The sequence below is a fragment of the Colobus angolensis genome, unplaced genomic scaffold, assembly GCF_000951035.1.
Source record: "Colobus angolensis palliatus isolate OR3802 unplaced genomic scaffold, Cang.pa_1.0 Scaffold47, whole genome shotgun sequence".
NCBI classification, from domain to species: Eukaryota; Metazoa; Chordata; class Mammalia; order Primates; family Cercopithecidae; genus Colobus; species Colobus angolensis.
Window position 1 is genome coordinate 5,824,439 of NW_012118154.1, and position 14,364 is coordinate 5,838,802.

General features: G+C 42.9%; 2 protein-coding genes across 2 annotated transcripts in view; one reads left to right on the top strand and one right to left on the bottom strand.

Annotated features, from left to right (window-relative positions):
• STX8 (syntaxin 8) overlaps positions 1–4,110 on the bottom strand; it is a 348,959-nt gene extending 344,849 nt beyond the window's left edge. The window contains exon 1 of the mRNA XM_011958612.1: positions 3,666–4,110. Within this exon, the coding sequence (XP_011814002.1) occupies positions 3,666–3,682 (17 nt within the window). The 5' untranslated portion in view covers positions 3,683–4,110. The remainder of the gene's footprint in view (positions 1–3,665) is intronic.
• Positions 4,111–4,536: 426 nt separating this feature from the next.
• The window catches only part of CFAP52 (cilia and flagella associated protein 52), a 70,554-nt gene continuing 60,726 nt past the window's right edge, over positions 4,537–14,364 (top strand). Inside the window, exon 1 of the mRNA XM_011958645.1 lies at positions 4,537–4,675. Within this exon, the coding sequence (XP_011814035.1) occupies positions 4,606–4,675 (70 nt within the window). The 5' untranslated portion in view covers positions 4,537–4,605. The remainder of the gene's footprint in view (positions 4,676–14,364) is intronic.

Sequence of the window (14,364 nt, forward strand, 5' to 3'; positions counted from 1 at the left end):
TCGATCTCCTGACCTCGTGATCCGCCCGTCTCGGCCTCCCAAAGTGCTGGGATTACAGGCTTGAGCCACCGCGCCCGGCCGTTTGTGTATCTTTTACCTTCTAAAATAAAGTTTTTAAAAAGCAAATCAACAAAAAGAAGACTATGCTACCAACATAAAAAGTCCAATCAGGAATATAAAACTATTAAGGTTTAACTGTAATTTTTCTGGAAACAGTATATCATCAACAAATAAGTTACCCTGGCGGTAAAGCTAATTAACGTTAGCAAAGAACCAGTTCAGGACAGTAGCATGTGCTACGTCTGTTAAACAGCGAGCTTACCGCTTGTTTTGATAGGCCATTAAAATAGTAACTGCTCTATTCCATTTCTAAACACTGAGGAGGTGCCAATGACCTATGATTTTAGCAACACAAAGGTAAAACTGTAGTTGAATCTGTTTTTATAGGTTTTTTGTTTGTTTGTTTTGTTTTGTTTTGACATGGAATCTTGCTCTGTCACCTAGGCTGGAGTGCAGTGGTGCGATCTCAGCTCACTGCACATCTGCCTCCCAGGTTCAAGTGATTCTCCTGCCTCAGCCTCCTGAGTAGCTGGTATTACAGGCGTGCACCACCATGCCCAGCTAATTTTCGCATTTTTAGTAGAGATGGGGTTTCACCATGTTGGTCAGGCTGGTCTCAAACTCCTGACCTTGTGATCTGCCTGCCTCAGCCTCCCAAAGTGCTGGGATTACAGACGTGAGCCACCGCACCTGGCCTTTTATAGGTTTTTAAAGAAGGTGGCGGGCAACTTAGGAATATGTATTGTAAACTAAAAATAAAATTCTGAGGCCTCCCCGACCCGCAACCATCTGCATGGATCCCACCCCCCAGGCAAGGGCATTCCAAAGTTAACCTGAAACAGGTCTTAAGTCTGATAAGAAATATTTACAATCTATTCTCTCTAAAGCCTGCTACCCAGAGGCTTCATCTGCATGATAAAATCTCCACTACCCCTTATCATAACCCAGACATTCCTTTCTATTGATAATGTCAACCAATTGCCAATCAGAAAATTTTTCAAACTACTTATGACCTGGAAGCCTCCCCCACCCCCTTCGAGGTGTCCCGCCCTTCTGGATTGAGCCATCATAAATCTCACATGTATTAACTCATGTATAATTCTTCCTAAATTGTATAAAAGCAAGCTGTTCCCCAACCGCCTTGGGCACAGGTCTTCAGAACCTCCTGAGGCTGTGTCATGGGTGCATTCTTGTTTTTGTTTTTTGTTTTTTTTTGAGATGGAGTATCACCCTGTCGCCCAGACTGGAGTGCAGTGGCGCGATCTCAGCTCACTGCAACCTCTGCCTCCCAGGTTCAAGCAATTCTCCTGCCTCAGCCTCCCAAGTAGCTAGGATTACAGGCGCACGCCTCCACGCTCAGCTAATTCTTTTTGTATTTTTAGTAGAGACAGGGTTTCACCATGTTGGCCAGGCTGGTCTCGAACTCCTGACCTCGTGATCCACACGGGTGCATTCTTAACCTTGGCAAAATAAACTTTCTAAATTGATTGAGTCCTGTCTCAGATACTTTGGGGTTCACAGTATCAAGGGCCTTAAAAATGTTCGTACCCTTCAGCCCTCACTTTCAACAATCTAATGAGAAAGCCACTTAGTCAAACTAATTGAGAATAACAAAAAATAAATAAATAAATGCTTTCACTTTCAACAGTTCTAATTCCTACTTCTAGACAGGGAGCCCAAGGAAATAAGAGATGGAACAAAGGAACTGGCTTTGCAATCATAAAACAAAACAAAACATCAAAAAAACAAAAAACTAATATGAGGAGAAAAATAAATTATAGTCATTCATGTGATGCATTATTACACAACATAAGAAAATTATGAGGCCGGGTGTGGTGGCTCACACCTGTAATCACAGCACTTTGGGAGGCCGAGGCAGGCAGATTGCCTGAGCTCAGGAGTTTGAGATCAGCCTGGGCAACAGGGTGAAACCCTGTCTCTACTAAAACACAAAAAATTAGCTGGGTGTGGCAGCATGCGTCTGTAGTTCCAGCTACTCTGGAAGCTGAGGCAGGAGAGTTGCTTGAACCCGGGAGGTGGAGGTTGCAGTGAGCCAAGATCACGCCATTGCACTCCAGCCTGGGTGACAGAGCAAGACTCCATCTCAAAAAAAAAAGAGAAAGAAAATTATGTTTTCAAAGAATGTCCAATGACATAGAGAAATGCTGTTTTGCTATATATATATAATACAGATTAAAGTAACAAATTCATTGTTAAAAATTAAATAATGGCTATTTCCAAATTATAGAGTTAAAGATGCTATTTATTTTCCTCTGCAAATTTTCAATATTCTCTAAATTGGATATTCTCTATCAAGGGGTGTATATAACTGTTAAAATTAGGGATTTGGGTTTTTTGGTTTTTTGTTTTTTTTTTTGAGGCGGAGTTTCACTCTTGTTGCCCAGGCTGGAGTGCAATGGCGGTATGTCAGCTCACCACAACCTACATCTCTCGGGTTCAAGCGATTCTCCTGCCTCAGTCTCCCAAGCAGCTGGGATTACAGGCACCCGCCACCGTACCCAGCTGATTTTGTAATCTTTAGTAGAGAGGGGGGTTTCTCCATGTTGGTCAGGCTGGTCTCGAACTCCCGACCTCAGGTGATCCGCCTGCGTCGGTCTCCCAAAGTACTGGGATTACAGGTGTGAGCCACCACCGCGTCCGGCCTAAAATTAGGTCTAAAAAAGTCAATGCTAAATTAAATAATTGACCCAAATAACCTAGATTCCAGGTAACTCAACTTTGTTCTTGGAACCCATTCTTCTAACATCCAGGGTAACTTAAAGAATTATAAACTATATTAGGAATAACAACATAAGACATATATTCCAACAAGAACGTTATAGAGCTGTAATGTTTTTAATTATTAAGCAGAAAGGTCAAGTCTATGTTCAACAACAATATGTTCCTGGGATCAAACAGTATGTTCCTTGAGATCAAAAGTTGCATCTTTCATCAAGCAGTCCTTGGGATTAACTGCTAAATAAATGACCCTTATCAGCTATTGTTTTACTGCAGAAGCTACCGCTAAAGGAAAAGACTTCATGATATTAACTCAAGAAAGTGCAAAATGCCTTATAAACAAGCGCACAATTTCCCTCCCAGGTTCCTGTATCTGGAAGGGCCCCCAGGATCTAGGTCTTAGACACAGCTGGTTACTAACTGGCTGGTGATCAGGGATTCTGAACCTCGGTTTCTCCACCTGTGAAATAACGGGGTTTACCGAGACGGACTGACGAGCTACAAAAAGGTTATTTCGACTTCACTTTTATAGGAGTCCAGGGAAGCCTGCACCGGCCAGCTCCGCAACCAGGATGGGCGGGAAATCCCCCCAGCGAGATGCAGCCCAGAAAAGCTAGAGGAATATTCAGAGATTTGGCTCAAAGCCTCAGCTCTCCAGCTGACCACCCGGTCTCCTTCCCCAGCTACCCTTGGAAGGACCAAGGGTGGCGGGATGTGGCTGAGTCCCCTCAGTAGAGGAAGGGTCTCGCTGCCCCTCCCCTCACCCGAAAGGCCTCCAGGGGCAATGCGAAGTGATCGCCTGCTCCCTGGAAGTCCGGCTTCCCCGAAGGTCCCTCCGCGCACCGCCACCCTCAACCTGGGCTCACCAGGGGTCCGGTGCCATCCTGCAGACTCCGCCCGCCGCTCGGACTCTTCCTGCTCTTAGCAGCTGACTACGGCGGCCCGCACGGCTCACTCCCCGCAGTTCGTCCCGTGCGCGACCAGAGCCTGGAGTTTGCAAAGTGAATGACTAGAGCCTAAGAACCATGATCAGAGAAAGGAAAGTGCTCCCCTGGAAACAGTTGGCTGGCGCAATCTACTCCCACTAAGAGATGCGAACAGCTGAGCTCAGTTAAAATTGTTAAATAGAAACTAAGCATTTTCCCAGGAAGGTGGGAGCGCTGCAAGACCTCTGTAGCAGTTACTTAAAAATTTATCCTGCTTCAAAAAAACAAAACAACAAACAAAAAACTAGGTTGCGGTGAGACTTGCACGCTTCGTAAACTTACTACAACCTACTTTAAGTTAACTTTATGATATGTAAATTATACCTCAATAACGCTTTTTAAAAATATAGTTAAAATATTTTTTCACGCTGCTTTAAACAGGGGCCCAAAGAAGTATCAATTTTATTTATATATATATTTATATTTATATATTTTATATATATATTTTATAGCAGCCTTCCCATCAGTCCTCATGCTTGATTACATATTTTTTTAAATGCCATTCATTTGGTGCTTGATTTTAGAGTTACTAAGAAGTCACAGACTCTACACGAGGGGATGGAGGAATTAGTTCTGTGCAGTTAGTGCCATCTCCTAAATTTCCAGAGAAACAGCAGACACAAAAAAGAAGAATCCCACCCTATCTCCCTCCCAGTCCCTATATCCCTTCATTTCCAAGAATGCTAATGAACTCGAATTCGGCAGGCTGGGTTTCTGCACGGGCGTGGCGCTGGCGCGCATGCGCTCGTCCGTTACCATAACGACCAGAAGACGCTGCACCCACTAGGGCGGAGGGCAAAGTAAGCAGAACCTCCTAGGGATGGATAACAAAATTTCGCCGGAGGCCCAAGTGGCGGAGCTGGAACTTGACGCCGTGATCGGCTTCAATGGTGAGGCCTCCAGCATCTTTGGGCTGGCTGGTTTAGGAACTCGGAGGACCTGTAGTGCAAACAGGAACAGTGAGACACCGGGGATACCTGAAAGGCAGTGTGGGACAAAGGCAGGAGCCCTGTTCAGGGACACACACAGGAGGACCCGCATAGCCTGACCCTCCCCAAGGCCTTGGAGAGTCACTTCCACGATCCGATCCTCAGGAAGTGGGATGGTTTTTACCAGCTCTGACAAGCGCCAGCTCCTAAAAGGGACCAAATGCCTCCTCCCCAGGCGGGCCGGATGAGTACGGGTGATTGTAATAACCCTTCTCCCACTAGGTCAGCCCTTCCTGACTCTGAGCCCCACGCCGCCCGCAAAGCCCTAGGCTCCTTCGTAACCACACAGAAGGATGCTGTCTGTGTCGGCCCCTGGGACTAGCTAGAAAATCTGCTAAAATCCCAACTGGCGTACCGGTGAGAAGGAGCTAGGAGGGAACGTGTGTTTGAGCAACCGCCTGAGGGATGATCTTGGTCCTCTAATCCTAAGGAAGGTTTCTAAGTGGTGAGGATTTCAGATCAGAACAGAAGGGAAGGAGACGCCAGGGGGAGCTGAAGCGGAGAGAAAAAGGGTCTGGGACACTCCGCTGAAATCTTATTTGTGACTGCCTGTTGTTTTGAAGATTCTGGGAGGAAAAAGCTGTGGGGTTTTATTGTTCGTTTTGAGGAGTTTTGGTTTTCTGAGGGATGAGAAAACAATGAATGGTTTTAGGAGAAGCAACACTTTTCAAAAATGTGTGTTGTGATGCCTGAAAGCTTTAAGAATGTGGATGCAGAACAATCACTGTCACAAGTTTTAAGCGTACTCTAGGACTTAGCTCTTGACTCTTGGTTTTACTTTAACAGTCTCCGATAGAAAGTGAGTGCTTTATACATTTCGGATATTAGATATCTTGAGAGCTGGTTACATCATTGAGAAATAATTGAGCAGCCTACAGTGGGTTGCAAAGCGTCACTTGTTGAGCCAATGTAGAACCACACACATAGAACTCTGCAACTGAGGCCGGGGGCAGTGGCTCAAGCCTCTAATCCCAGCATTTTGGGAGGCCGAGGCAGTGGATCACCTGAGGCCAGGAGTTCGAGACCAGTCTAGTCAACATGGCGAAACCCTGTCTCTACTAAAAATACAAAAATTAGCCGGGCGTGGTGGCGGGCACCTGTAATCCCAGCTAATCAGGAGGCTGAGGCAGGAGAATCGCTTGAACCTGGGAGGCGGAGGCTGCAGTGAGCCAAGATCACACAGCTGCACTCCAGCCTGGGCGACAGAGTGAGACTCCGTCTCAAAAAAAAAAAAACAAACAAACAAACTCTGCAACTGAATTCGTGCTGTGGTTGTAGAGTTCCAAGCGCAAACATATGGTAAGTTATATGCCAATGTCTTCCATGGCAATTACTAATTTTCTTTACCTTTTAGAATGACCCCATATGATCAAATTGTTTTTACCTTGTTGGCTTTATGATAATGTATAGTCTTTCTTTTTCTTTTCTTTTTTTTTTTTTTTTGAAACAGAGTCTCACTCTGTCGCCCAGGCTGGAGTGCAGTGGCGAGATCTCGGCTCACTGCAAGCTCCGCCTCCCGAGTTCACGCCATTCTCCTGCCTCAGCCTCCCAAGTAGCTGGGACTAGCAGCCACTACCCCTGGCTAGTTTTTGTATTTTTAATAGAGACGGGGTTTCACCGTGTTAGCCAGGATGGTCTCAATCTCCTGACCTCGTGATCCACCTGCCTCGGCCTCCCAAAGTGCTGGGATTACAGGTGTGAGCAACCGTGCCTGGCTGCATTATTTCTCATAACTAAATATTAGAAACAACCAAAATCTTTGTCAAAAGTGGAAAGGACAAATCAATTGTAGTATATTGTATTCATACAATTTAATTCCTCTGGCTGGGCGCGGTGGCTCAACAACATGGATGGATCTCACAAACAAATAATATTAACCAAAAAAGCCAGATACAAAAGAGTACAGATTGTATTGTTCCATTCATATAAAGTTTTAAAAGGAAGGAATTGAATCTACAGGAATAAAAGTCAGAACAGTGACAACCTTTCAGGAGATAGAGACTGGGAGAAGGAGCATGGGAGACCTCTGGGTGTGCTCATGTTCTACTTCTTGATCTGGGCTATAAACAGGTGTGTTTCCTTAAAACAAAAAAAAATCACAAGATCTACAAATTTAGAAAAGGAGAGGAGACTGATTTCTTTTAAAGGGTTGTGTCCTGTAAGGTGGCCATCCTACAGGCTGAGAAGCATGCCTCAGGCCAAGGCCAGAGACAGGCACTTCAAAGGCGGAGGAGTTGGGGTAGGAGCTTTATGTTGAACTGATTGTCTAAACATAGATATTCACGCCGGCTGTGGTGGCTCACACCTGTAATCCCAGCACTTTGGGAGGCCAAGGCGGGTGGATCACCTGAGGTCAGGAGTTCGAGACCATCCTGGTCCAACATGGTGAAACCCCATCTGTACTAAAAATACAAAAATTAGCCAGGCATGGTGGTAGGTACCTGTAACCCCAGCTTCTTGGGAGGCTGAGGCAGGAGAATCACTTGAACTTGGGAGGCGGAGGTTGCAGTGACCTGAGATCATGCCACTGCACTCCAGCCTGGGGACAGAGCAAGACTCTGTCTCAACAAACATACATACATACATACATATTCATCAGGTTATAGGAGGAGCTATGAATACTTATGAAGGTGGTCCTGACACATGTGTATTGAACAAACATTGATGTAATATATGACCCATGTTCACCTTGGGATGGAGATCTAACATTTAAATGTATTACAATTAGGTCCTATATGTCAAAAGGCCTTTTCAGGACACGAAGGCACATTAAGTGGGAAGCCTCAGTAAACTGGCCAGAGGCAGTCCGTGGTGGGTGGTCTTCTTACCAGGAGAACATTATGGAAATCAGTCTGCTGTCCAATCAAAACTCTCCTTATGGTGGGTTGAACAGGGCTTCAGTTAGTAAGTGCCTATGAACTCGACGGGTTGCAGTTGTTTTCATATTGCTTATCTCGAGATAAGTGCTTGTTTAGCTGCCAAAGGAAAAGAAAAACCTTGTGGCAGTGCATAGTTTATTTTATTTATTTTTTTGAGATGGCGGAGTCTCGCTCCGGCACGATCTCAGCTGACTACAACCTCTACCTCCTGGATTCAAATTTTCTCCTGCCTCAGCCTCCAGAGTAGCTGGGATGATAAGCAACCACCACCACGCCTGGCTAATTTTTGTATTCTCAGTAGAGACGGGGTTTCACCATGTTGGCCAGGCTAGTCTCCAATTCCTGACCTCAGGTGATCCACCCGCCTTGGCCTCCCAAAGTGCTGGGATTACAGGCGTGAGTCACCACGCACAGCCATAGGGTGGAGGGCTGCATAGCCTTAGGTCCTGTTTATACTTTGGTATCTTATTTCCACACAGAGTCTGTTTCTGTCAATCTTATGATCTCTATTTTAACATTAATGCTGATCAGTTGTGTCTAAACCACAAAAGAGAGGGGGTATAATGAGGCATGTCTGACCTCCCATTCCGTCAAGTCTGGGCACTCAGCTTTAAGGTGTTTTGGGGGTCCCTTTGTCCAAAAGGGAATCTGTTCAGTCAGTGGCTGGGGTGGGGCAGCATGGGGATTGGGGAGTTTAGGATTTTATTTTTAGTTTACAAAAGTTATCGAGTTTTCTGTATTTTGTCTTCACTGAAAAATGTTTATGTTAAAAAGCTATCCTAGCTCTCAAAAAAAAGAGAGAGAGAGACAGAGAGAAAAGGCAGAACTTTCATAAGGTTTGGGAGAAAAGATTTTGACTAGGAGTCAGCGGGTAAAGATTGAAGGCAGAATATTTCAGGTTATAGCTATGGGGGGTGGGGGGGCAAAGGACGAAAAGTGGAGAGTGCAGGGCCTGGTTGCAGAATGGCAAATAGCTTGGTGTGGCTTCAGTATCAGGGACTGGCAGGATAATACAGGAAAGAGAAGCTGGAATTAGATTTCAGAGGCCTTAAATGCCAAGTGATTGAGTTTAGACTTCAGATGGAAACAAATTAGAAACAAAAGCAAGGCCCCTTTTATCATTGCAACACTGAAACTCACTGTAGTGTTACATTATTCAACTTGAATTTTTTTTTGAGATGGAGTCTCACCCTGTCGCCCAGGCTGGAGTGCAGTGGTGCGATCTTGGCTCACTGCAACCTCCGCCTCCTGGGTTCAAGAGATTCTCCTGCCTCAGCCTCCCAAGTAGCTGGGATTACAAGCATCTGCCACCACGCCTAGCTAACTTTTGTATTTTTAATAAAGACGGTGTTTCACCACGTTGGCCAGGCTGATCTTGAACTCCTGATCTCAGGTGATCCACCCACCTGGGCCTCCCAAAATGCTGGCATGAGTCACCGCAACTGGCCTTAAACTTGAATTTTAACTTTATGGTATCAATATGTAACTGTACTCGACACTTGTAGGTATTGTATTTTGACAGGAATTACTTAAGCAAACCAAATATATTTTCATTAAAAACATTTAATAAAATTATAGTTATTAAGGATTTGGTTACATTCATCCATTGACTGGAGTAGGTAGCCCATGATTTTCCTATTATGGTATACAAAGAGTTCTCATAAACTAAAAACAGCAACAACAACAAAATAGATCAGGAGTCTACAAACTATCGCCCATGGGCCAAATCTGGCCCAGTGCCTGTTTTTGTTAATAAAGTTTTACTGCAATGTAGCTATGCCCGTTTGTTTATGTATTGTCTATGGCTGCTTTTATACCACACTAGCAGAGATAAGTAGTTGCAAGAGACCATATTGCTCACAAAGCCTAAAATATTTACTCCCTGGACCTTATTTTTTTTTTTAAAAAAAAAAAAAGGCCAGACAGACCCTGTAAATAGGTAATGGGCAAAGAAATATAAATGGCTATTAGCTCAAAAAGCTAAAAAATGCTGTTAAAGGTCATGCACGGTGGCTCACACCTGTAATCTCAGCACTTTGGGAGGTTGAGGCGGGAAGATTCTTTGAGGCTGTGAGTTCGAGACCAGCCTGGACAACATGGTGAAACCCCATCTCTATAAAAAACACAAAAAATTAGCCAGCCATGGCAGTAGTCCCAGCTATTTGAGAGGCTGAGGTGGGAGGATCACCTGAGCCCAGGAGGTAGAGGCTGCAGTGAGCCATCCTTGTACCACTGCACTCCAGCCTGGGCAACAGAGTGAGACCTTGTCCAAAAAAAAAACAACAAAAAAAAATTATTAAAGTAATAATGTTTTTTGCTTCTCAAACTGGCAAAGGTTAAAAAAAAAAAAAAGGGTAATGTAGTAAGGTGAGAATAAGAAATGATTCTCAATTACTATTGCCAGTATTAATTTTACAACCTTTTTGAAGGCCAGTTTTATAGTATCTATTACAATTTTTAATGAGGATAATCTTTGAGCTTTTAAGAACTTGAATCACTTATTCAAGTTTTCAAAAAATTATGTACAATGAAGTTCACTGTGATATTGTCTATAATAGCTGAAACATTGGAAGAAACAACCCAAATGTCCATTGGTAAGAAGTTTTAAAAAATTATGCTCCTGAAGTGTTTTTGAACTAGACAGAAGTGGTGGTTGCACAGCATTGTGAATGCCACTGAATTGTTCACGTTAAAATAGTTGATTTTATGTTGTGTAAATTTCACTCCAATAATTTTAAAAATTGTATTCCTTTTGTGTAATTCAATACTGTATAATCCTTAAAAAAATGGAATAGATGTATATAAACCAATGAGGAAAGATGTCAGAGACATGTTAAGTATAAAATGCAATTTGCCATACAGTGTATATGATATGAGCCTATTACAGTTTAAAGTGCACGTATGTTTGAGAGAGAGAGAAGGCATAGAGAGAGAGGAGAGAGAGGGTGGGACAGAGGGAGACAGACAGGGAGGGAGAGAAGGAGAGACAGAGAGAGAAAATGGAGTGTGTGTGAGTAAGTCTGGAGAACAGAGCAAAGAATATGAATTGTAGTGGACATGCGTACTTTTAGTTACTCCATATCTGAATACTATTCTATTTGAGAAGTATCCCGGCCGGGTGCGGTGGCTCAAGCCTGTAATCCCAGCACTTTGGGAGGCCGAGACGGGCGGATCACGAGGTCAGGAGATCGAGACCATCCTGGCTAATACAGTGAAACCCCGTCTCTACTAAAAAATACAAAAAACTAGCCGGGCGAGGTGGCGGGTGCCTGTAGTCCCAGCTACTTGGGAGGCTGAGGCAGGAGAATGGCGTGAACCTGGGAGGCGGAGCTTGCAGTGAACTGAGATCCGGCCACTGCACTCCAGCCTGGGCGACAGAGCAAGACTCCGTCTCAAAAAAAAAAAAAAAAAAAAAGAAGTATCCCAAGATAGGTAGGAGCTGGTTCTATTGCTTTAGTGAGAGCCTAAAAGGGGCACATAGTTTCTCTCCTAATTCCTTGGCAGTCAGTTGAGAGATGTAACATAATTGGCTCAGCCAATCAGACATTCCCACTCAGCAGTTCCACTCTTATAGGAGTGATGCAAAGGAGCAGAGCATCTTGGGAGTCAAATACTGCATTGAGCAGTGAGCAGTGTGGCCATGAGAGGTCTTTAGTTCATGTCACTTGGTCTCACCTTGCTATTAGTTCTGCCTGTTTTTCAAGTGTGATCCAAACTTCCTGCCAGTTGTGTGAGTAGTATGTATTCCTTCCATAAAATTCTTTTTCTGCTACATTTAGCCAGAGTTGACTCTTCTAGTTTGCAACCAAGAACCATAATTATTCAAGGCAAAAACAAAAATAAATCTGAAGAAATACACACCTGCATGTTACAAGGTTATCTCTGGGCAGGTTACACACCTAAGAGTAGAGTAGCTGGCTCCTGGGGCATGTACGCGTTCAAGCATCATCAACAAAGACACATTGTTTTCCAAAGCAATTAGACCAATTTACTCTCCCACCAAGCATTTTATGAGCGTTCCCTTTGTTCCACATCAACACTGATGCCTGGTACTGTCAGTCATCTTAATTTTAGCCATTTTGGTGGATATGACATGGTATCTCATTTCGGACATAATTTACATTTTCCTGGTTACTTCTGATGTTGCATCTCTTTTTGTATATTTATTTGGTTTTGAATTTCCTTCAGCATAAACTGGCTATCCATATCCTTCGCCCATTTTCCTATTGAGAAGCCTATATTTTCCTTATTGCCTTGTAGGAGTTCTTCGTATATTATGGAGATGATCTATTGTATACATTGAAAATATCTTCTTGTTTGTGTTTTTCTCTTCATCCTTCCAATAACAATGTCTTTTGTCATTAAATTATTTATTTATTTATTTTTGAAAGGGTCTCACTCTGTCACCCAGGCTGTAGTGCAGTGGCACAATCCTTAGTTCACTGCAACATCCACCTCCCAGGTTTAAGCGATTCTCCTGCCTCAGCCTCTCAAGTAGCTGGGATTATAGGTGTCCACCATCACACCTGGCTAATTTTTGTATTTTCAGTAGAGACAGGGTTTCGCCATATTGGCCAGGCTGGTCTCAAACTCCTGGTCTCAAGTGATCTGCCTGCCTCGGCCTCCCAAAGTGCTGGGATTACAGGCGTGAGCCACCCAGCCCAGCCTAGATGTTTTCCATTTTTAACATAACTCGGTAAATATATCAGCCTTTTCTTTTATGATCTGCTCTTTTTGTGTCATAGTTAGAAAGCCATTTCTTACACTTTTTGTATATGTCATCTTGTTTTTCACATTTAGGTCTTTGATCTACCTGGAAGATATTATTTGTGTAAGGTGTGAATTGTGAATCTAAGTTTAATTTTTCCATATGGATAGCCATATGATTGTTTATAAAGAACCTGCAATTAGAAAAAGTAAAAATATTTTTAGTAGGAGTAGATCACCCCAAAGACATAAACCTTAGTATTATAAGAACATACTGCATAAAAAAGGAACGCTCAATTAAAATGAAAAGAATCATTTATTCGATAATTACATTTGGCCATTTGAGTAAAAATAACCCATTTAGTTACAGGAATCACATAAAGCACCAAAATAAATTCCAGAGGGAGTTAAATATAAAAGAAGCATTCATTTAAGAACAAGAAGATTATATTAATAAATATTTATGACTCTTTTGATAGAGGAGATAGCAACAAAAAAGATTTTTCAAAACCCAAGAATAAATGTAATAAGAAATGAGTGAGATCTTTTTGAGAAAAAAATGGAAAATGCTACTAGAAGACATAAAAGGGGACTTATGAAGAAACATACCCTGTTTTTAAAATAGAGGTATTTTATATTATTATAAAAATCACTTTTCCTTAAGTTAATCTGTACATTTAATACTATCTCACTAAAAACACAATCATGAATTTTAAATAGCCAAGGTGACATGAAAGTTTATATTGTAAAATAAACGCGAAGAGCAATCAAAAAAATTCTAACCATAGGTGAGTAGTAATGGAGGACCTCGGTCTGTTTCATATTAAAACATATTACAAGGGTTTATAATTTTTTTTTTTTTTTTTTTTGAGACGGAGTCTCGCTCTGTCGCCCAGGCTGGAGTGCAGTGGCCGGATCTCAGCTCACTGCAAGCTCCGCCTCCCAGGTTTACGCCATTCTCCTGCCTCAGCCTCTCGAGTAGCTGGGACTACAGGTGCCCGCCACGTCGCCCGGCTAGTTTTTTGTATTTTTTAGTGGAGACGGGGTTTCACCGTGTTAGCCAGGATGGTCTCGATCCCCTGACCTCGTGATCCGCCCGTCTCGGCCTCCCAAAGTGCTGGGATTACAGGCTTGAGCCACCGCGCCCGGCCAGCCACCGCGCCCGGCCTATAATTGTTGAGATAGTTCTTGGTGTAACCAAAATCAGGTTTGGGCCACTTGTCACTTGAAAGCTAAAAACTCAAGAGATGAGCTTTGCTGAAAGGAAGGTTAACTTTATTGGAGAAGCCAGCAACCCAGGGGAGGCAATAAACTAGCGTTCAAAGACCACCTCACCGAGTTGAGTCTCTGGATCGGGGAAATTAGAGGAAATAATGATCAAAGCATTTTTATGAAACTCACGCAGTCTCAGATAGGCAGTTAGTCAATATTCTGGGGCCTTCTGCAGATGTCATCTGCCCTGTTCTTACCAGGCTGGTCAGCCCATTCCCAGAGTTGTTGATCAGTGTATTGTCTTTTATTTTTGCTGAAGGTCCTGTTCTCTTGAAACTGTTTTTAGTGAATAATCTACCAACTCAAGCAAAACAATAATTGCATTCAAGCAAACAAACTTTTCTCTAACATGGAAGCAATAGTGTTACCTTGGCAGATATTTGGAGTAGAGGAGCTGCCTGTGGAAAGAGGTGTCACCATGAAAGGTCCCAGGCTCTCCAGAGCACCTGCTGGGCACTCAGAACTGAAACCGAAATTTAAAAAAAATTCTTTTCCTGGTTATATCGAGGCATACCTGACATATTAAAGTTGTCTCAATTCAAAGTGTATAACATAATGTGTTGATATACATACACATGGTGAAATGATGTCTACAATCAAACTAATTCACATATTCACCTCACATAGTTACTTTTTGTGTGTGATGAAAACAATTAAGATCAACTCTTTTAGCAAATTTCAAATATACAATGCAGTATTATTATTATTATTTTTTTTTTTTTTTTTTTTTTT